The sequence below is a fragment of the Podarcis bocagei genome (genome assembly GCF_964188305.1).
Source record: "Podarcis bocagei genome assembly, chromosome: 9".
NCBI classification, from domain to species: Eukaryota; Metazoa; Chordata; class Lepidosauria; order Squamata; family Lacertidae; genus Podarcis; species Podarcis bocagei.
Genome location: NC_138134.1, coordinates 78,172,106 through 78,194,930, shown reverse-complemented (window position 1 = coordinate 78,194,930; position 22,825 = coordinate 78,172,106). Strand labels below are relative to the sequence as shown.

At 45.0% G+C, this 22,825-nt stretch overlaps 1 protein-coding gene across 8 annotated transcripts; it reads right to left on the bottom strand.

Annotated features, from left to right (window-relative positions):
• Positions 1-1,350: 1,350 nt before the first annotated feature.
• Positions 1,351-19,087, bottom strand: LOC308594301 (CD209 antigen-like protein C). Of its 8 annotated transcripts, XM_081207330.1 has the most exons (11): positions 18,979-19,087; positions 16,208-16,268; positions 16,043-16,106; positions 14,243-14,325; positions 14,134-14,206; positions 12,571-12,690; positions 10,824-10,922; positions 5,942-6,028; positions 5,042-5,193; positions 3,341-3,447; positions 1,351-1,786 (listed from the first exon to the last, which is right to left on the bottom strand). In XM_081207330.1, exons 3-11 carry the CDS (start codon positions 16,068-16,070, stop codon positions 1,618-1,620), a joined length of 918 nt encoding a protein of 305 aa, XP_081063456.1. In that variant the 5' UTR covers positions 16,071-16,106; positions 16,208-16,268; positions 18,979-19,087; the 3' UTR covers positions 1,351-1,617. The 8 variants fall into 8 exon arrangements, 6 of the variants coding, with proteins under 6 accessions (XP_081063456.1, XP_081063453.1, XP_081063455.1 ...); XR_014011382.1 differs by having other exon boundaries at positions 5,942-6,123; positions 14,134-14,325; XM_081207327.1 differs by having other exon boundaries at positions 14,134-14,325.
• Positions 19,088-22,825: the final 3,738 nt, after the last annotated feature.

Here is a 22,825-nt window from a genome sequence, read left to right as displayed (position 1 = left end):
CAAAGCCTTTTTTCTAGGAATAATGGGGACACAGGTCCCAAGAAAGCTGACTAGTTTATTTATGTATATGGCAACAGTAGCTAGAAGTTTATATACACATAAGTGGAAAGAGAAAAGATTACCAACTAAGGAGGATTGGCTTATGAAATGGATGGACTACAGTGGTACCTCGGGTTACATACACTTCAGGTTGCATATGCTTCAGATTACAGACTCCACTAACCCAGAAATAGTGCTTCAGGTTAAGAACTTTGCTTCAGGATGAGAACAGAAATCATGCTCCGGCGGTGCAGCGGCAGTGGGAGGCCCCATTAGCTAAAGTGGTGCTTCAGGTTAAGAACAGTTTCAGGTTAAGTACGGACCTCCATAATGAATTAAGTACTTAACCTGAGGTACCACTGTATGCTGAAATTGTGAAATTAACTGCCAAATTAAGAGGACATAATGATAAAGTGTTTAAGGAAGAATGGAGACCCCGGATGGGTTACCTTTCAAAATATCACCAATCGTTGAAGTTGCGGTCAGGATTAAAAAATATAAGCAGTGGATTAATGAAAGATTTAATGGTAGCGGGGTTTAGAAAATAAAAATACATGTGTTGTAAAGCAGCTAATGAAAAGGAGTAAAAAAACAAACACCAGGAAAGGACAGGAGGGAAGTCAGGAAGCAAATTTGTACGTTTAAAAATTGTATATGATGACCAATGCTTTAGAATATTGTTGGAGACTTAATAAAAATGATATAAAAAAGACGCAAGAGAGACTGTCATGTATTTGAGAAATATGATTTATTTTACACATATTTACACCAGGGTGTAGATGGAGGGAGTGCAGAGGTTATAGCATTCACATCTCAAGAGTGGCTTGTTCCCCACAGCAGTGCAGCATCAGATTGCAAGACAGCTCCTTGCCGCTGCCCCAGCCTGCCTTCAGCCAGCCTGCCAAGATGCTTCTGTCCTCCAGTCCCCATATGAAGTTCTGGCCCCTCCTTTCTTCTTCCCAAGAACCTTTGCTAAGCGGCCCCTCCCCTTCTCCAAATCTCTCAGTTTTAAAAGGGATACGTTTTTCCTATGTCGCATCATGCTCTCATCATGCTCTTGGCAACCCCGGTTGTGCACAGACCCAAGGGTGTTTCATTTTTGATGACTGCCACTGTTTCATAATGGCTTGCACTCAACTAGCCTGGCCAGAACTTCAGCCCAGGCTAGTTTGCATAGGCTAAACCCAGCAATTTCCGTGTTTGGCACAGTTCAGGAGACCTGCTGCAGCCTGTATTTCCCCCTCAATGTCCCCAATATTACCTGAATTCCACCATTTTATTAATTTCTAACATTCACTAACTCTAGACCTGTAACATTATACCAAATTAATTTATTGGAAGTACAGAAGTCAGTTAGGACTGAATTCTTCCATGCGGTCCAAGTCTTTGAGGGTGCAAAATAAGATCTCTTCTTCCAGTCCTGAGGAAGGAATACTGACAAGGTGCTTTTGATTGTTGACAGCAGAGGGTTGAGCTCTCCCATGCCCTGATTCCATAACCCGGACAGCTGACTTTTAAAAGCGGGGATTGATCCACTGTGGTCTGTTTTTAGCATAGAGCTCATGCAATCCAGTTTCATCAAGGGTTTAACGTGTACCACCTTTTATCAGGCATCTTCTTACATATCCATCTTTTTTGTCTATCACAGGGAATGTTTTCCCAGCATTTTTTGGGGGTAGAGCAATGTGCTTTTAGGATGGCACAGCGTTTGTTATCTAAATCATGCGGCATACCTGCCTTCCAGTAACTGAAAACAAAAGGTAGCACCAGAAATAAGTGAATCAAAAGTAATGAATCCACATTGGATATTTACTTTATTTCGGAATGTTAAGGAAATGTTCAGCTCACTTCTTTCACACTCCTGTTTTCTGTCTCAGGGTTGCCACCTACTCATAACTGCAATGCATAGATTTATTTATTTTTTAAAAAGATTCTGTCCATCAGCAGAAAATATATTATGGGGGAAGTTCCTTTTTGTCACTGTGAGCTGTCTCTCACTTTATACATCCCACGGTACGTTATCTGATGCCTTTTTCACACTATATAATTTTATTGTATTTTATTTCTCACAGTTATATTGCAATTAGTGCAGAAGGCATCCCCCTACTAAAGAGCAGGTAATAAATTGTAGAATAAAACAAAGCACCCCCTATTTGATACATGAGAATTGGGTGGCAGATTGGGGGAGGGGCACTCATTTTGTTAAGCCTTGTGGAAATTTAACTCTAGAGGTGAGTGGGGTGTCTCATTAAAGGAAAGCCACAGAACCACACCACAACAAAACCCAATCACTTTTTTCTTTTTTTCTTTTAAAAAATCATGATAACAAACATTTTCATTTTGGGGGGGGGGGAATAGTTGGAGCAGAAAAATTAAACCAGGCCTGAAAAGCAGATGAGAGGGCAGGCTGGAAAAACTGCTGCTTAAAATACTACTCTAGCAATGAAGCTCAGTGCTGCTTTTGCGAGCGGTGCTGGGCTTGCAGGAAGGGTGCTGTGAACTGTTGCATCCTTCTCATGGTGCCCTCCAATTGGAGGGTGGCTGAGAAAGATGCAACATTCCTGAGCCCTGGTCCCTGTGAGCCCAGTGCTATGGACTTACTCGCAGGGTCCAGGGTGCATGCCTGTTGCCTCCTTCTCAGTTGCCAACAGAAGGACGCAACAGGCCACAATGCCCTCCTTGCACAATGCTCTTCAGAAAAGCATCACTGAGCTTGCAGGAGGGCACTGAGAAGAACGCAACTGCTTATGCTGAGGCAGGATGCCATGATGTGCCCCCAAAAAAACTGTGTCTGGGGTGACAGTCCCCTCATCCTCCCTACACCCTACACCACTGATGAACCTCATTTGGTGGGGTCAGAAAAAATGGATAGCAGAGCAACAACCAGTGATAGGCAGAGCCAACTAATACTGCTTTTGTTCCCGTTCTCCTTTCTGTTGAGCTCTATGATGGCAACATTGAGTCCAAGTGGGCACGGGGCTGACAGCCATTGCAACCCTCTGGACTGTTTGTAAATAAGGTGGTAATGACGGGCCCCCCATGGCTGGCTTGCTAAAGATGAGACAACAAAACTATCAAGACTTTTTAAATACTCAAGATCACTGCATGTCAACTTTTGATTAAAATGGACAGGAGATGGTTGTTTGCCTTCTACTAAACTCCTATGGAGCTCAAAAAGAAACATAAAACCGCAGCCTGTGTGAATTCCTGATGCAGGTAAAGCAGAACAAGTGTGCTCAGAGATGAATGCCTAACAAAGTTTCTACAATATAATAAGCAGAGAAATTTTGTTTACACTCACGTGGTTCCAACATTAAAACCGTTATACCATTGCCATTTCCCATCCTTATAAGGAAGACCAATCCACGAGTCTTGATGTGCAGTATTGGTTTCTCTTTCTAGAAACTCCTGCAAAGAGCACAATCAGAAGGTCTTTCCTAGGAATGAGGAACCAGAATCCTCTTTCAAATCAATTCCAGATTACATATCTTTCTTAGGAGAAAAACAGTCTCTTCCAGTAGTGAAACAAACATGAAATGTGCATGGGCAGGAGAATGTTTCATCACAGGAACAAGCTTGGTCTCTTTTCCCACCTACATGTACTCATTTGAATGTCTGATGAAAGGAATAATGGGGGGGGCTCAAAAAAATGGTACCAATTATATAATATAATTATATTATTATAATTATCAGAGGTGAATTAATTCAGGTTGGGCACCTATGCACTTATTGACATTCATCTTTCTCTTTCTCTTTCTCTTTCTCATACCAGGAGGTGTAAGGAAATTGACATTGTACTATGTCCAGTCTGCAACTCAAAACACATTCTAGCAAAGTGCCCAATAATCTGATACTTTTAGCTTGGTTCATAAACTCTGCAGTAGAATTTTGATTATTTGGAGTATTGAAGGGAAGATTGCAGTGGAAAAACACAGGCTAAAGTTCCCTTCCAAGCCAAGGCCTCACCTGGAATAGAGGTATTAACATGACAAAAGGTGTTGATGGCCCATCTAAGAGGAATCTTGGGCCTGGGCAGACAGAAGATGACCAAGGTAACTGGGTGTGAAGGGACGGGAAAAGAAAGTCTTTAGCAAGGTGTGCTGGGAAGAATAAAGAAGAGAAGAAAGACTGGAATCCATCTTGGGTAGGCTGCCTGCAGTCTGGCTGGGAGATGCCTTTGACTCCAGGGCTGCACCCTTTTGAAATGACTGTGCTGTAGGATCTGGACTCCATGCAGACTGAAGGTGTAAACAGGCAAATAAACCATATTTCTTAAAGCTACAGCAGTCTCTACTGTGTCTCAGTTCTCTAAAGGAACACAGACCCTGGGTGAGTGCTAGGAACCTCCTGGGATCTTGCTGTTGAGGTTCGTGAGAAACTGCAGCTTTGAAGTGGACAATTAATGAGTTGGCAAGAAGCCAAGTTAAGCAAAAGTATGTGAGAAAGTCTGCTTGGAGACAGGGAAGCCTAGCAGCAGGTAATGATTGGGTTAAGGTTTTCCCTTATAAGCAGCATGACACAGTAGTTTGGTGTTGGAGTTCAGAGGTTGGGGTGTAGAGTTTGAATTGAGTCTGTGCATATAGTAACTTGTACAAAGCTGTGCTATACTATGTATATAATAAAAGCAAATACACATCAAGTTACTGTTCAGCACGTTATGTTCCTGAGTCGTCATCCTGGACTACACAGACTAAGCAGCCGGTGGAAGAGAGTTTTGGTTGAGATCCATCAACACTTGCTACCGCTTGGCAGAGAGTGGGGGTGGCACCCAACTTTTGTAACACTATTTGAAAAAATAAACACCCCCCTAAATCTCCAGTACTTTTTGATCGTTGGAGCACAGTTTATATAATTTTGCCCCGTGATTTTTTTCTGCTTGTGGAGGAAAGGAGCAGGAAGTTGTTGAGATGCTACAGAAGTTTCATAAGCACCCAAAGGGCATAAAATAATCAAATTGTGAAGGAATAGTTTTGGTGTTTGTGTATTCCAGTGTTCTGCTCACCTCCTCTTCAAGACTTCCAATAGTAATCAGCATGGATTTTTCATCCTCACAAGCTGTTATTGCTTTGTGCCATGGCTTTGTTCTGTCTTCAAATAAATATAAGACTTCCTTGTACGGCACCCATTGCTGACGAAGCTTTTTACTAATATCCTCTTTGAAACAAGCCGGGAATTTGCAGTGAAAAGAGAAGGGAGGAAAATAGGGAAATAAGAGAAGCCAAGCTAAAGGTATCTCTCTCTTTCTCTCTTTACAAACACACACACACACACACACACACACACACACACACACACACACAGCATTACATACGCCTATTACAAGGTAAAAGTAAAGGGACCCCTGACCATTAGGTCCAGTCGTGGCCGACTCTGGGTTTGCGGCACTCATCTCGCTTTATTGGCCGAAGGAGCCGACGTACAGCTTCCGGGTCATGTGGCCAGCATGACCAAGCTGCTTCTGGCGAACCAGAGCAGTGCACGGAAACGCCGTTTACCTTCCCGCCGGAGTGGTACCTATTCATCTACTTGCACTTTGACGTGCTTTCAAACTGCTAGGTTGGCAGGAGCAGGGACCGAGCAACGGAGCTCACCCCGTTGTGGTGATTCGAACCGCTGACCTTCTGATCTGCAAGTCCTAGGCTCTGTGGTTTAACCCACAGCGTCCCACTCCTATTATAATCCATCATAATTTATTGAAACGGCTGGATACTCAACCCTCTAAAACGTTTGTCCGTATAATGAAAACATTTAGGCTCGTTTCATGGAGAAGTGTCTGTGAAGGGATTCCAACAGACTAGTACTGCCCTCTTGATCCAGCAGTTGAGCCACCGTGGTGCTGAGAAATGGAAGGTGGAAGCAGATAACCATGATTCTCCAGCATAACTGTCTCAAAGAAACTTACCAATTTCATCTTCTATTTCAGTCACATTGATGATCAAGTCAACCAGTTTGTCTGCTAACTTCTGAGTTTCACGAAATATTTCAGCATCTAAAAGGTTTGAATAATTCAAGCCAGTGGGATCTCAAACATCCATCAATGTATATTAAAAGCCACTTTCCAAAAATCCAGTGAACGGTCACATTCTAGCATGAAAAGAAGAAGAAGAAGAAGCAGAACCCAAATATAGGACCCAGAAAGAACAGTCCTGATTTTCAGAGTCTGGCATCATCGAGGGGAAAGAGCAGGCTTAACCCAAATCATGTCCTCATGTGAATAAAATAAAAGCCTAAGCTTGTAGGTTCCATTTCTTATGGGACCTGCAGGTTCACTCCCTTGTTTTTCTTGAGTTTCACAGCAAAACCAATCACAAGCGATTTCATACCAAAACAGACAAGCATATAAAGAGTATGTGTTATGTTTGAGTCTGATTTATCAGATCTAAACTACATCTTTTCAGCAAATGCAAGGTTCTCTGTTCTGGCTGAATACTATGAATGAAGGGATAGCATTTCCAAAAAGAAAGTCGTAGATGATAAAAGGGTGTTTAATTTTTCTTCCACCTACTGCAGTGCATCCAGTTCCCTGCATTTCCCCCCTCCCTGCTGAGAATAAGTTCTTATGGGAGAAGCAGCCTCATATAACCAACATGCTGAAGTATAATTAATGCATGGAGGGGTTAACACCATAGAATAAGCTGTCCTGCCAGGCTTAGCTAGGTCGCTTTCCCTCACCTTGGGACGAAGCTAATCAAGGCCTTTGTTCACTTTCAGTCTACCCAAGAAGCTCAGCATGTGAAGAGGTTTTGAGCCGGTTGCTGCAGCTCAGACCGCAGGGCTCTTACAAGTCATTCTTGTGTTCTTATACCAAGAATTTAGGAACTTCCACTACTGTAACTTAAGCCAAGTTTACTGCCTGTGTTTTCTGGCTGGTGTATGGAAAAGCACATGAACCCAGAGGTGAAGCAACCTGCTCCGGTACTGGGAGAAGCGCTCGTCCCGGGGTGTGTGGCGTGTATCCCTAGGGTCATGGCGCACGTCCCAGGGGGCATGGCACGCCACCTGCGGAGGCATGGCGTGCATCCTTGGGGGTGACCGGCGTGTCATGGGGATTGCCGCCAATCGGGGGTCAGCATTTTGTTGTTTTTTTTAAAATGATATTTATTGGAATTTTTTTTTAAAGTTACAGAAGAAAAACAAAGTAGAAAAAGAAAAAAAAAACAAGCCACTTATACAAATTCAAAATAAGAGAAAAACAAACAAACAAACAAAATACACCACAAACATTTAAAAACATTTAAAAACAAATCCATTATTCTCAACTCCTCAACTATCATTACCCTCTTTCCTTGACCTCCTCCTCCTCCCCTTCCTTGTATCCTGTTTGTTAATTGTCACAGCAAATCCTTTCCATATTTCATAATATTCTGTCATTACATTACCTTAAACTATTTTAATCTTATCTTTCTATAAAAAACCTTGAAACTTAAAACTTAAATCTTATTTTTACCAACTTCTCATAACCATAATATTCTTGCATAATTCTTTAAACATTTTTTCTAAAGCCAAGTAATTTCATTCCAACATTTTTCTAACATTCATCAATTTTGTAAAACAGTCCTAGTAGTGAAAAAAGGAAATAAAAACAAATCCAATCTTCATCCAGCGTCCCTTCCTCCTGGTCCCGGGTTTTGTCAGTCCTCATTATCCCATCAATCTGGCGCATTAACCTGGTATCCTAATATCCGAGGCCCTTAAGTCTCTTCCATGTCCCTTCCGCAGCTCTTCTTCATATTTGTAACTGTATTTTCCCTTGTCTCCTGCTTGTTTCACTTGTGGGAACTCCAGCTTAGCAATATTTTTGACCCTTCTCGAAAGATCAGCTCCTTTTCCATAATCGACACTAAATTCCATGTGGTATTTAAAGACAACCAATGTTGATGATCTGGTTAGTGGGGTAGAAGTGGAAGGATCATTAGGCGCGAGTGATCATGCTCTTCTGAAGTTTACTATACAGCGGAAAGGAGCAGCCAAGCATACTAGGACTCAATTTCTTGACTTTAAGAAAGCTGACTTCATAAAACTTAGGGAAGTGCTGGGTGGGATCCCATGGACAGTAATACTAAAAGGAAAGGGAGTTCATGATGGCTGGGAGTTTGTTAAGAGGGAGATACTAAAAGCACAACATCAGGCAATACCAATGAGACGGAAACATGGAAGGTGCCTAAAGAAGCCAGGGTGGCTATCTAAAGAACTTTTAACTGAGTTAAGATTAAAAAAGGATGTGTACAAAAAATGGAAAAGGGGGGAAACCACCAAAGAGGAATTCAAACAAATAGCCAGCACGTGTAGACACAAAGTCAGAAAAGCTAAAGCACAGAATGAACTCAGGCTTGCTAGAAAGGTTAAAAGCAACAAAAAAGGCTTCTATGGGTATGTTCGTAGCAAAAGGAAGAACAAAGAAACAGTGGGGTCACTCAGAGGAGAAGATGGTGAAATGCAAACAGGGGACACAGAAAGGGCTGAACTTCTCAATGCCTTCTTTGCCTCAGTCTTCTCCGATAAGGAAAACAATGCCCGACCTGAAGAATTTGGAGCAAATGATTCAGCAAAGGAAACACAGCCCAGAATAACTAAGGAGATAGTACAAGAATACTTGGCTAGTTTAGATGTATTCAAGTCTCCAGGGCCAGATGAACTGCATCCAAGAGTATTAAAAGAACTGGCAGATGTGATCTCAGAACCACTGGCAGTCATCTTTGAGAATTCCTGGAGAACAGGCGAAGTCCCGGCAGACTGGAGGAGGGCAAATGTTGTCCCTATTTTCAAAAAGGGGAAAAGAGAGGACCCAAATAATTACCGCCCAGTCAGTCTGACATCAATACCAGGGAAGATTCTGGAGCAGATCATTAAGCAAACAGTCTGTGCGCACCTAGAAAGGAATGCTGTGATCACCAATAGTCAGCATGGATTTCTGAAAAATAAGTCATGTCAGACTAACCTGATCTCGTTTTTTGACAGAATTACAAGCCTGGTAGATGAAGGGAACTCAGTGGATATAGCCTACCTTGATTTCAGTAAGGCATTTGACAAGGTGCCCCATGATATTCTTGTAAAGAAACTGGTAAAATGCGGTCTTGACTATGCTACCACTCAGTGGATTTGTAACTGGCTGACTGACCGATCCCAAAGAGTGCTCATCAATGGTTCCTCTTCATCATGGAGAAGAGTGACTAGTGGGGTGCCACAGGGTTCTGTCTTGGGCCCGGTCTTATTCAACATCTTTATCAACGACTTGGATGATGGACTCAAGGGCATCCTGATCAAATTTGCAGATGACACCAAACTGGGAGGGGTGGCTAACACCCCAGAGGACAGGATCACACTTCAAAACGACCTTGACAGATTAGAGAACTGGGCCAAAACAAACAAGATGAATTTTAACAGGGAGAAATGTAAAGTATTGCACTTGGGCAAAAAAAATGAGAGGCACAAATACAAGATGGGGGACACCTGGCTTGAGAGCAGTACATGTGAAAAGGATCTAGGAGTCTTGGTTGACCACAAACTTGACATGAGCCAACAGTGTGACGCGGCAGCTAAAAAAGCCAATGCAATTCTGGGCTGCATCAATAGGAGTATAGCATCTAGATCAAGGGAAGTAATAGTGCCACTGTATTCTGCTCTGGTCAGACCTCACCTGGAGTACTGTGTCCAGTTCTGGGCACCACAGTTCAAGAAGGACACTGACAAACTGGAACGTGTCCAGAGGAGGGCAACCAAAATGGTCAAAGGCCTGGAAACGATGCCTTATGAGGAACGGCTAAGGGAGCTGGGCATGTTTAGCCTGGAGAAGAGGAGGTTAAGGGGTGATATGATAGCCATGTTCAAATATATAAAAGGATGTCACATAGAGGAGGGAGAAAGGTTGTTTTCTGCTGCTCAAGAGAAGCGGACACGGAGCAATGGATTCAAACTACAAGAAAGAAGATTCCACCTAAACATTCGGAAGAACTTCCTGACAGTAAGAGCTGTTCGACAGTGGAATTTGCTGCCAAGGAGTGTGGTGGAGTCTCCAACTTTGGAGGTCTTTAAGCAGAGGCTTGACAACCATATGTCAGGAGTGCTCTGATGGTGTTTCCTGCTTGGCAGGGGGTTGGACTCGATGGCCCTTGTGGTCTCTTCCAACTCTATGATTCTATGATTCTATGATTCTATGATTCTATGATTCTATGACATGTTTCAAAATCCCTCCAAAATTGAGAGCCCCCACAATCCCAAACATCTCACGGCCCATTGCCAGACTTGAAAAGTCCAAACATCCCTGCATAGGAGGGTCTATCCAACCCCCCATTTCCAGACCAAACCAAACTTTTTCTTTCCAAATCTGGCTTTTTCCAAGTTCATTTGTCAAATCCAAAAGTTCATATTCCTGTTGGGCCTGTTCTGTCAGGGCACACTCCTGATTTAATTCCTGGGTGGGCTCCACATATTTTCCCACTGCCTGTTCAAAATTTCCCACTGCCTGTTCAAATTTTCTAATCGAATCAGCCATCAAATTCATCTTCTCATGTAGCTGTTCCAGTAGGGCATTTGTTTTATAGAAAGCACACAACAGAGCTTCTGAATACATTGTCCTGAAGGTCAGATGTCTATTCCCACGATTGTAATCTGTAACAGCTGCCAGCTCCCAGGAGTTGGTTACAGTTTCACAGTCTCCCTCTAGGGGGAAAACTTCTATTTAATCTATTACTTCTATTTAAACAGTTTTGCTGTGGGGTGATATCCCTGGGTTGGGCAGGGGGGAGGCGTGGTCTTGAATGCACAGACTGAAACCCATTGCTTACCATTCTTGCCTTTGAGAGAGGGTTCCCTTTTTATCATAAAATCCTTAATGTTCTTAAATGCTTTTACTACAGCAGATGACGCTCCTGATCCCTGAATATCTAGAAATGAGTTAAGAATAAAAGAAATTGTATTCTAACACACTTGTCTGGGCATGGCTGATCCCCCACTCTGGAATTTCTGAGACTGGTTTTGAATCAAGGCTCCCCATGCCTTAGCTATGGAACCTGCTTTGCTTGGAGGGAAGTAATATTTTCTAGCATGAAATCTATGCTTTTGTATACTGCATGTACTGCTTTCCCCAACCCTGTCTACTAAATCCATTGTGTCCTACCTAGAATGCGGTTCTGCAAGCATCATGGGCACATTGGGTAATGACATAATAACTGACGAGGGATGTGATGTACCTGCATTTTTAGGAGACACTGCCAGCACAGGCAAAGTCACTTTATCTCCTCCATATATAGCGGGGTGTGTGTGTGTGTAAAACGGGATCTGACCAGTGGACTAGATTCTTATTTCCCACACAACCACTGTGGGCCAACTTTGACAGGTGGATGGGATTACTCACCTGTCACTCACCTTACATCATTATGACATCAGGTGGCAACTTCAACAGGGCTTGTTCTTAGCACCAATCAACTGATTGGTGTTTAGAGCAAATAAACTCCAATCAGCTGATAAGATAAGATAGAGTTAACACCAATCAGCTGATAAGATATGGATTCCCATGGGGCATGCAAATAGACATTTTTCCTCTGTAGACTGATAGAGGAAAGAGGTCTGATGGTGAGTTTATTAGTATTCACAACGCACCTTCTAAAGCATGGGTTGGCAAACTAAGGCCCGTGGCCCAGATTAGGGCCAATTGCCCTCTGGATCCGGCCCGTGGACGGTCCTGGAATCGCCGCTTGGATCAGCATGATCGTTTAGGCTGCGCCATTTTTTTGCAAAAAAATTAGGGCACCATTCCCCCCCACCGCGGTGGCACCCCCTTTCTCCCCCTTCCTCCTCCTGGCTTCTCCCCACCCTGCGGAGGAAGGGAGCTGGCCTTTGATTGGTGCCAGCCAATCCGAAGGTTCACCGCCCGTGTGCTGAGGCTCGCCACCCAGCCCCTGGCATCTCCGTCCATGGTCGTGCTGTGGGCATTGTGACGGGCGCGTCGCGGGCGCAGCACACCTGCTGGCCCCACCACTGGTGCCTGGGAAAGCTGGCCCGGAAAGGAGAGGTGACGCCATTGCCGCTGGCTCCCAACCCCAGGCAGAACAGTGGAGGAGGTAGGAAAGCAGGGGAGGGGAGGGGCTGGGGGAGAGGGGGGGAGAGAAGCTCCCCTCCACCATCTGGGTGTGCATGCATGCGCATGCAGTCTGGCCCGCCACAAGGTCTGAGAGGCTGTGGACTAGCCCCCTCCTAAAAAAGTTTGCTGAGCTCTGTTCTAAAGGCTGTGTCTTCAAAGAGGCTCAGCTGATTTGCTCTGTCAGTGAGCCTTGCTCACCAAGGAAAAATTCACAGCACACTTTAAGCTCCCAGCATTGCTAGGTAGCCATGTCTTTACCTGCCCAATTGATTGATTGGGTGAATATACTTATAGGCTGCTTTCCCACAATGAGCTGTGCCCACAGCAGGTGCCGGGTAGGTCAGCGTTATTTCGGGGAAATGGCTTAGCAGAGGCGCACTCTGTTTGAAAGTCTACGTCACACTGAAGTGAAACCAGTCCAGAGGATTTAATGGGTTTTCTTTGCTACTTACACAAAATAGTTGTCCCGAGTGCGGCAAAAAATAGGATCAGGCACAGCGTTACTGCAGTAAATACACCAATGGAAGATGGAAACAAGTCTCGTATATTATGCAAAAAAGCAGCTAGCTTCCCTTGAAGGACAAAAAGAAAGAAAACTCTGCATTAAATATCATGAGCCAACATCCTACTATTATCAGTGGCGTAGCGTGGGTTGTCAGCACTCGGGGCAAGGCAAGTAATTTGCGCCCCCTAATCCGTGGATTTTCACCCCTAACCCGTGGATTTGCGCCCCCTAACCCTAACCCCCAGATGTTGCGCCCGGTGCGGCCGGCCCCCCCCTGCACCCCCCACGCTACGCCACTGACTATTATCCCAGTAAGGGGGGTTGGGATAGAGTTGTTTTTACAATAATGGCTTATACACACAGAGATATTTGCATATATACAATAAACGTGTTTAAAAGCATAACCCACATTGAATAAATCTATAAATCATTAGCGGTGTTTTCAAAACATATAATAGGGCTGCCATAAGTCCAGAATTTCCTGAACATATTTGGGATTTGTCCGTTGAAAACCTGGGCGTATGGCGGCCCATATAAGAAATGTTATTTTTTTGGTGAATTTCCTAAAACTTTGGCAAAAATAAAAATAAAATGGCAGCCCCGACATATAAGATACTTATCCTACAGATTTGTCAAGACCCATTGTTTTCTGGTATCACCCCTCACAAGGTCCTCAGGATGAGCAAGCCATGGACAGTTTTCTGATTTTTTCTCCCCTGTCAACTGCCAGGGCCAGTGAATGGTGGAATCTTTCTTGCCTGCCATTGAGATTCCCTGTTTAAATGGTTAGATATGCTGAATCTTGTGAAGCCTTTTCCACAAATGTGGATCAGGAGAGGTCACAGGCTGAAACTTGAGACTTCTCGCCATCACTGTCATAGCCAGAAGATGATGACTGACTCAAACCCTCAACCTCTGCTGTTTGTTGAGCTAAGTGGGCTGGCAAAGCACTGCTAGCTTTTCTCCAGCCCTCCCCACCACGACTGGTCACAGATGCCTCCTGTTACTGTTCCTCCTCTATGCAATAATAATAATAATAATAATAATAATAATAATAATAATAATAATAATAATAATTTATTATTTATACCCCGCCCATCTGGCTGGGCCTCCCCAGCCACTCTGGGCGGCTTCCATGGAAACCAAAAATACAGTAAAATATCACACGTTAAAAACTTCCCTGAACAGGGCTGCCTTAAGATGTCTTCTGAATGTCAGGTAGTTGTTTATCGCTTTGACATCTGCTGGAAGGGCGTTCCACAGGGCGGGCGCCACTACCGAGAAGGCCCTCTGCCTGGTTCCCTGTAGCTTTGCTTCTCGCAATGAGGGAACCGCCAGAAGGCCCTCGGCGCTGGACCTCAGCGTCCGGGCAGAACGATGGGGGTGGAGACACCCTTCAGGTATACTGGACCGAGGCCGTTTAGGGCTTTCAAGGTCAGCACCAACACTTTGAATTGTGCTCGGAAACGTACTATGCTATGAACAACTTCTCTGTGTGCTGCATACATACCCTTTGCAGGGGCCTGTTTTCTTCTCCTTTTTAGTCTTGTTCTGGAAGCCACACTGGATCTGGATGACACATTCGATCTGGAAGCCACATTGGATCTGGATGACACATTAGATCTGGAAGCCACATTGGATCTGGATGACACATTAGATCTGGAAGCCGCATTGGATCTAGAAGCCACACTGGTTCTTGAAGCTGCATTTTGGGGTTGGGTCACATAATATGTAATTTATTAGAACATCAGCTAAAACTTGCAACAATGGCACAGAAAAGCCATTGTGTGCCAGCAGCTAAATCCCAGTAGGGTAAATCTTGAAAAACTTGTAGCTCAGGAACAGTGATCCTGCAGAAATTCAATTTTCAGCTCAGTTCTAGCAGGGGGGCCTTTAGAGACACAATAAACTGCAACCAGAAACCTAGAATAAATCCTATACTTGGAGAGAGGTTAAAAAACCAAAACAACCTAGCCTAGCCCCACAGATTACTGACCTAATTACTGGAAAAAGCAGCTCATGGTGGAAAAAAAATGTAGGCTTCATTCTCTGCCCAGCCTCAATGCAGGCTTCAATTTCAGATTCAAAAGTACTACATATAAGCTAGGAGTTACTAATTTCAGCATTCATTTCAGTTTAAAGCAAGCTCAACTCAAACTAGTTCAGGCAATGAAAATCCCCTCAGGTCCAAATTATAATCCCACCATGTTTACAGCAATAAATGAGACTGGTCATTTATTATTGTGACACAAGGGGTGGAATGAATGAATTGTGGTTCCCATATTTAGGAAGGTGACAAGACTGACGCAGCAAATTATAGACCAATTTCCCCATTGTTACCAGCGAGCAAACTGTATTCACGGTACCTATTGTCAAGAAAGAAGCATTGAATTAAAGGAAGCAAATATATTGCCCCAGGAGTAAATAGAATTTCAAGAAGGAAATTCAGCAGTTGAGCACTGTTTTGTAATTACTCAGTTGAATCCCCAGTATGTCAGAGTAAATAAATGTTTCTTGTATTCTGCATTTGTTTATTCGAAGACTGCTTTTGGTCTGGTTAGTAGGGTGAATTCGTGGGATGAATTGTCTCAAGCAACTATTAATGTCAGATTACGGTATTGTACCCAAAAAGATTCGAGTAGAACATTCTGGAGAATAGGGCAGCATAGCATAAACAGTTAAATTATTAAATTATAGCAGCATTAGAGAAGGTCGACAGTTGGAAACTAAATTTGTGGAAAGATGGAGTTTATTCATTATGTATGGAAATAAACTACTGTATACAGTAATACCTTGGTTCTTGGACTTAATCCGTTCCGGAGGTCCGTTCGACTCCCAAAACCATTCAAAAACCAAGGCGCGGCTTCCATTTGGCTGCAGGAGCTTCCTGCACTCAAGCACAAGCCACATCGGACGTTCAGTTTCCAAAAAATGTTCAAAAACTAGAACATCCAGGTTTGCGGCGTTCGGGAGTCGATTTGTTTGGCAACCAAGGTATTACTGTATTCTGGAAAGTGGTTGGTTTGTTTGTCTGTCTATTCATTTTTTTAATGTCCTCTTGAGACATCAGCCGCCCAGAGCGGCTGCCTGGGGCAACTCAGTCAGATGGGTAGGGTACAAATAATTAAATTAACATAATCACAACCACCAAACTCAGCATGAGGGTTGCCGAGGTGGCGGCACATTTTGTTGATGTTTGGATGCCTGGCACCATCTTGAAATATTGTTGCCACACTTGGCACAAGAGTTCCTAAGGTGGGGGCAGTGGTCTTCATCACCATTTAGATACCAGGCACTATTTTGAATCAAGAGTGCAGACTGAAACATAATTTTGGCCTGACCTCCTCACCCAATTTTCCGCATGATGGAAATCTGTCTTTCTGAATTGCACTGAAGAAGAAATATCAGAAACAACTTACGTTCCACGAATGTCAAGCCTCCCGCCATTTTATCTGCTCATTTGAATTGGCACCTTATGTCATCCTGTGTTCAGAAGCATATAATGAAGTTGTCAGTTAGCACAATTTTCAGCAAATAATTTAGTAGTCAAAAACCGATCAAAATAGCAGGCTGCAGAAACTTACCTTCTTTTGTTGACAGGACCATCTTATCTCATTTTGAGTGGTGTTTCATCCTGGAGTCCTTCTATATAACCATGAAATGAAGTGGACAATTAAAATAATTTCTCAAGGCCTACCTATTTCAGTTGTTAATTTAGAAGATCTCTTATCTGTCCTTTACCCACATGGTTTCAGGGCAGGTTACAACAACAGAATATATAAAATTATAAATTGCAGATAAAACTATTCAAATATAAAATAAATAAAACCATTCAGACCAAAACAGAACAAAAGAGGTGGGTCTTACAAGACACATCAATTGTCAAAGGGCAGGTAATGAAGTGTGCCAGGAGAGGCTGGTGCAGCAACTGTCCTCTCATTCTGTCAATTCGATGGTCAACTGCAGATGCAAGTCAGATAACCCAAGAGAAGCTTCAGCAGCCAGAGGATAAAAACACAATGGGGAACTGCAAGCAGAGAGGGATCAAGAGTGAAGAAGAAGTAAGAACTAAAGAGCTAGGCTATTGGCAAGTCTTGCCACAGTGGATTAGGATACAGTTATGGGAGGAAAGAGAAGGGACGTGGGTGGCGCTGTGGGTTAAACCACAGAACCTAGGACTTGCCGATCAGAAGGTCAGTGGTTCGAATCCCCGTGACGGGGTGAGCTCCCGTTGCTTGGTCCCTGCTCCTGCCAACCTAGAAGTTTGAAAGCATGTCAAAGTGCAAGTAGATAAATAGGCACCGCTCCAACGGGAAGGTAAATGGCATTTCCGTGCGCAGCTGAGTCATGCTGGCCACATGACCTGGAAGCTGTACGTGGCTCCCTGGGGCAATAAAGGGAGATGAGCTCCACAACCCCAGAGTTGGCCACGACTAGACCTAATGGTCAGGGGTCCCTTTACCTTTACCTATGGAAGGAAAGGAAAAGGCAGAAATTCTGGGGCTGGATGCTCAAATGATGAGTCAGGGAAGGAAAGCGTTTGCAGAAGGACGAGAGAGGATGGTTCACACTAGGTGATGCAGGGATTGATGGGGAAGCAAAATGGTTTAAATACACAGAAGGGCTCTGTGGAGAAGGGCTCCAGACTCAGCTAAGTGGAGAGCTCACCAGGAATCAATTTGCAGTTGGGGTGGGTCAAAGCTACAGAATGAAGATGTTAGGTGTGTGGAGAGGGAATTGAGCAGAAGGGGTGGTGTCCGTGGCACCACCAGAAATCCAAGTGTGTCTTCAGGCAGGGCTAAGAAGCTTGGTGACCTCTAACCTCGAAGGAAGCCAGAGAGTGTATAATAAGGGGAGGTTCACAGAGGGTGCTGGAATAAGTTGCTTCCTCTCGCTGTAGACCTTATCAAGCATAAATCAATCTACCTCTGCCTTTCTGAAGAAAGAAAAGGAGTGGCAGCAGCCCAAGGAGGACACTGAGAGGCCTTGCCATGTCCTCCACTTCTCCCTCTGTCTGCAGGTTGAACATTGTCGGCAGTGCTTCCCTATTCAGGAGGGCAATTCTTCTGTCTCCTTGCCCTGTAAAGCCAGGAACTTGGGCTTAAAATCATAGAATCATAGAGTTGGAAGAGACCACAAGGACCATCGAGTCCAACCCCCTGCCAAGCAGGAAACACCATCAGAGCACTCCTGACATATGGTTGTCAAGCCTCTGCTTAAAGACCTCCCTTAGGAGACTCCACCACACTCCTTGGCAGCAAATTCCACTGTCAAACAGCTCTTACTGTCAGGAAGTTCTTCCTAATGTTTAGGTGGAATCTTCTTTCTTGTAGTTTGGATACATTGCTCCGTGTCCGCTTCTCAGGAGCAGCAGAAAACAACCTTTCTCCCTCCTCTATGTGACATCCTTTTATATATTTGAACATGGCTATCATATCACCCCTTAACCTCCTCTTCTCCAGGCTAAACATGCCCAGCTCCCTTAGCCATTCCTCATAAGGCATCGTTTCCAGGCCTTTGACCATGTTGGTTGCCCTCCTCTGGACACGTTCCAGTTTGTCAGTGTCCATCTTGAACTGTGGTGCCCAGAACTGGACACAGTACTCCAGGTGAGGTCTGACCAGAGCAGAATACAGTGGCATTATTACTTCCCTTGATCTAGAAGCATCAGGCCAGATATAATTAAGCAGACTCTTTCCTTGCTTCTCCTGTTTGACTTATTTGGCCTGTGCTACTTACTGTAAGGGATGCGGGTGGCACTGTGGGTTAATCCACAGAGCCTAGGACTTGTCGATCAGAAGATCAGTGGTTCGAATCCCCGCGACAGGGTGAGCTCCCATTGGTCAGTCCCTGCTCCTGCCCATCTAGCAGTTTGAAAGCACATCAAAGTGCAAGTAGATAAATAGGTACTGCTCCGGTGGGAAGGTAAACGGCATTTCCGTGCGCTGCTCTGGTTAGCCAGAAGCAGCTTAGTAATGCTGGCTACATGACCCAGAAGCTGTACGCCAGCTACCTTGGCCAATAAAGCGAGATGAGCACCACAACCTTAGAGTCATATTTACTTACTGTAAATAAGGGCTTGTATCCAGCCAACTTTTACACGGAGCAGATCCAGTGGAACTACTGATCACAAGAAACTTAAGCCCATTAACTTTAGTGGGACTACTCTCAGCAAATGTTAGTGGACTACAAGTTTTTTATACTGGGCATCTCTTTTAAAGTGGCATTGATGGAAAGCGGAGGGCAGCCTTGGCACAGAAGCTCTTGAACCTCGTCTGATACTTTCAATTCAAGAACAGCCATAAAGGATCCGGGCAAACATTAAGCTCCAGTACATTTGAGTAATGTTCCCCACCCAGCAGTGCCCTGTCTGGATACCGTGGTGCCTCAGCCAGTTTTTCTTCTCTTTTCCTCTGTTTGTTCCTGCAGTTGTTCCTTCCTTCAGTAGCTCAACCACCTACCCCTTTGATGCAGAACATTCCAGAACTCTTGCCATTCAGGTTCTACTGTTGCCTGATTGGCTGACTGCCATGCCAAATCAGCATTCAACATAGTGCATAAGCCCAGGAAAACATTTCACAGCATTTTTTAATGGATTCATTCATTATGTAGATATAGATATACCGGATTTAGAGAGCAGTAGCTGTGTGAGGCAGACACAACAGTAAGGAGGACTGAATAGCACCTGCAGTCCCAGATATCTCACTTCCTGCACCAGACAGAGCAGGGGCAATTGCCTAGCAATGGCATTTACAGTTAGTGAGAGGAGACTGTCAAGGAACTGTCAGGCGAGCACAGGTCATCCACAGGGCAGGAAAGAACACGAGGCAAGAAATGCAATCAGCTTTTATTCACAGAAAGTAACATCATAGCAGAGTTCTTCTGGCTCGTCTTAATCCAGCTGGAGATGTTGCTGAAACTGACCACTGACCCTGCTGTGATGGCTTGGGACTCGGACTCAGACTTGGAACCAGAGGAGACCCAGTCTGCACCGGATCCTTTGCCTCAGGCAGCATCTGAACCTAGTCTGGGGCCTGATTCTGAAGAGTCCCAGTCTGCACAGGTTCCCCTGCAACAAGCACCAGCTGGGCCAAGTCAGGGGCCTGAGCCTGCCCTGGCTCCAGATGTGGGGATGACCTCGTTGCCTCCAGCTGGGCCATCACTTACAGCTGCTCCACTACTGGTTGGGTCAGGGGAGGCTGAGGTGGCCCCTGGGTCTAGTAACCCACCGACATCTCCCGATCTGCAGAGACTCAGGTCTGAGGGAAGGAGAGACCTGAGTTCTCACAGGAGGAGTGCTCGCCTTCGGGCGAGACAGGGAGGTGAGTCCTTGGGGGATCAAGACCGGCCTCTACCCCGACAAAGATAAAAAGCTGTTGGACCCTGCCCCAGCTTGCGGGAGCAACATTACTGTATGCTAGATCCTGCCTGAGATCCTGTACCTGTCCTTGCCTGGTTTCCTGCCTTGTGTCCTGCCTTGGCCCTGTCGGACTGACTCCCAGCAGAACCTTTGGATTCTGGATCACATTTCACGAGTTACCCCAAGGCACAGCACACCCGCCTTTTCACTCTAGCCTCTCACTCTGGATCCCCCCCAAGCAGACAAAGGCTGTGTCGAGGGGGTGGGCTCCTTCTCTAGGTCTATCTGGCCCATTGCTCAGCAGTGTGCAGACTCTCCTTGAGTGGGGTGTCAGAAAGGGAGGAGAACCAGTAGGACTGGGACTATCCTGCTGTTGGGTAGCAAAGGCAACCTCTGATTCCTTTCTATCTGAATCAGTGCTCACACTGCGACTCTCAGCCTCTAGCCCTGTCCTGGAAGGGCCTCCTTTTCCTGACACCCCTGTACCCCAAAAAATTCACTCAACCACCCTGCTTCTAGCACCTCCCAGCTCCTTCCTTCCCCAGACTGCTCCTCAGTGTTCCACCACCACGATCTGGGGTCAAAGTCTTCTTCTTCCTTGGGCACTCACTGCCCACCAGTCTTCTTCATTCAGCCAGTCCCTGAGAGGCTGCCTTGAGGAAAGGATAATCTCCAGCATTATTCTACTTCCAGCAGTGGTGGGTAAGAAATGTCAACAGGCAAGTTGACCCCAAAGTGGTCCCCAGCATCAAGGATCAATCAACTGTTGAGAGGCAAGCACTGGATGCTCCTTATCTTCACTCTTGAAACCTGCATGCTTGTTCACCTGCCTCTCACTCTGGCTCAGACAACAGAGCTGTTGAGAAGGAACAGCAATAATTGCCACTGCCAGCTCGCCCTTTGGATCTCTGCATGGCAAGCAAGCAGGTGGTAGCAATGAGGAAGAATAAGAGCAGTGGTTGGTGCTAATGGGAGTCGGGAGGTAGACTCAATGTGGGAGGGGGGCAGAGAGTCCATGGAAAGTGCCTGGCTCAGGACTCCTCCCAAACATGGCATTGATAGCGGTTACCCCTTTGGGGCTTAAGAGCATAGGAAGAGCCCTGCTGGATGAGACCAAAGGCCCATCTGGTCTAGGATCCTGTGCCCAAAATGGCTAACCAGATGCTTATTAGCAGCCCAGAAGCAGACTCTGAATGTGACACCACTCTCCCCACCTGTGATTCCCAGCAATGACTGTTCAGAGGTATACTGCCTTCAGAATACCAAAGACATGGCTACGATTCTGCCTGGCTGCTCTGTCATAAGGGAAAATAGAAATCAAATGCAAGACATTTTCTGAACACTCCCTGGCAGAGTGGAAGTGAGGCAAAAAAATGCCTGTAACAATCACCCAACCCAGAAAACGACCAATGTAAACAGCAAATTGTCTTATGTCAGAGGTGGGAAAACCTTTTGGCCTCAAAGAACAGGTCCTTATAAGGCTCAGCCTTGTGGGCCAAATTTGTGGGCAGGACGAGACTTCCGGGTTAGCGCGATCGGCAAATGGCGGATTCCCTCCGAGCTCCGGAGGGAATCAGCTTCGTGGAAGACGGGTCCTGCCACGGCGATGACGCGGGGACCCTCAGAAACCACAGGCGTGGAAGCCTGTGGACCTGGTAACTCGGGGGCACCATTTGCGCCCTCCCCGACCAGCGAAGAAGCCTTTTTAAAGGCTTCAGAGCTGGTGACGGAGAGTGGCGTGGTGCTGTGAGTGGATCGCTTCTTCTACGGAGTGAAGCCGCGAGCCATGGCTGGAGAGCGCTGACTTCTTCCTTGAACATTTGAGCTGTAAAAGTAACAACCCGTGAGTAATACGGAAATTGGACTTAAATTTTTTCTTCTAAATTCGGCACGACCGGGGGATGCGTTAAAAGGAAGTCCGCCCCCCGTTTTGTAGACAATTTAAAGCAAGAATTGGATAACTAAGGTCGAGAGACCATTTCTCTCTTTGTGAGATAAAAGTTATTAATTCCACGATTTGGCACTATAAGTATTTTGCTGGAGGATAAGAACTGATTTTAAGGAGCTGAGGCGCAACCCCCCGGGATCCAGGAGTGATCCGTGAGAGAGCCTGTTGAGGAGGAATAAAGAGTTTGACAGCTGTCAAATGAGCTGTCAAAGTTACAAGAATTTGCCTTCTGTTATTTCTGCTGGTTATTTTTGATACATTTAACTTGAAACTGTTGAAAATAAAGAAAAAATAAGAACAAAGTAATTAGACTGTTGGAGAAAGAATATTAAGTAACCAGAACCCCTCTAGAGGGGGTTCTGAGACATTACAATGGCTGCAGATGGAAAATTACAGGTGGAGCTGGAAAGAATGTTCTTTCTCGTGGGAAAATTACAAGACCAGAGTGCAGCTATGGCTACAGATGTTTTGACTTTGAAATTGAAAGTAAATAATCTTGTTGATGGTCCCAAGGACTTGACTCAAGAAAATTCTGCAGTCGAACAAAAAGAGATATGTGCAGACTCAGAGGAGTTGGGAGGAGGAGCTGAAATGTTGCAGGTGAAAAAGGACAACCAGTTGCCTGTAAAAATGGATTACAAAGAAAACAAGATCTGGATGACGAAAATTTGGTTTGAACTTGAGAATGAGGATTGGAGGAATCTCCCCACGGGGAGATCGGAAGACCTATGGATTATAAATTTGATTAAGGTGAAAATTGGAGCCTTTGGGACATTTGGGACATTTGGATTTAAAAGGAACAAGAAACATGATTTGGGCTCCACTTCTGAGTACGGAGGTCTGGTTGGAAGAAATATAGATCCCATTGGGACAGAGCTTCTCCGAGATTCGATG

Coding starts and splice junctions, on each gene's coding strand:
- LOC308594301 (XM_081207327.1), bottom strand. CDS start 16,070: ATGGCGGGAGGCTTGACATTCGTGGAAC. Junction 5,194..5,941: donor TGAAATAGAAGATGAAATTG/GTAAGTTTCTTT, acceptor CTTGTTTCAAAG/AGGATATTAGTAAAAAGCTT. Junction 1,787..3,340: donor GGTTTTAATGTTGGAACCAC/GTGAGTGTAAAC, acceptor TTTTGTTTTCAG/TTACTGGAAGGCAGGTATGC.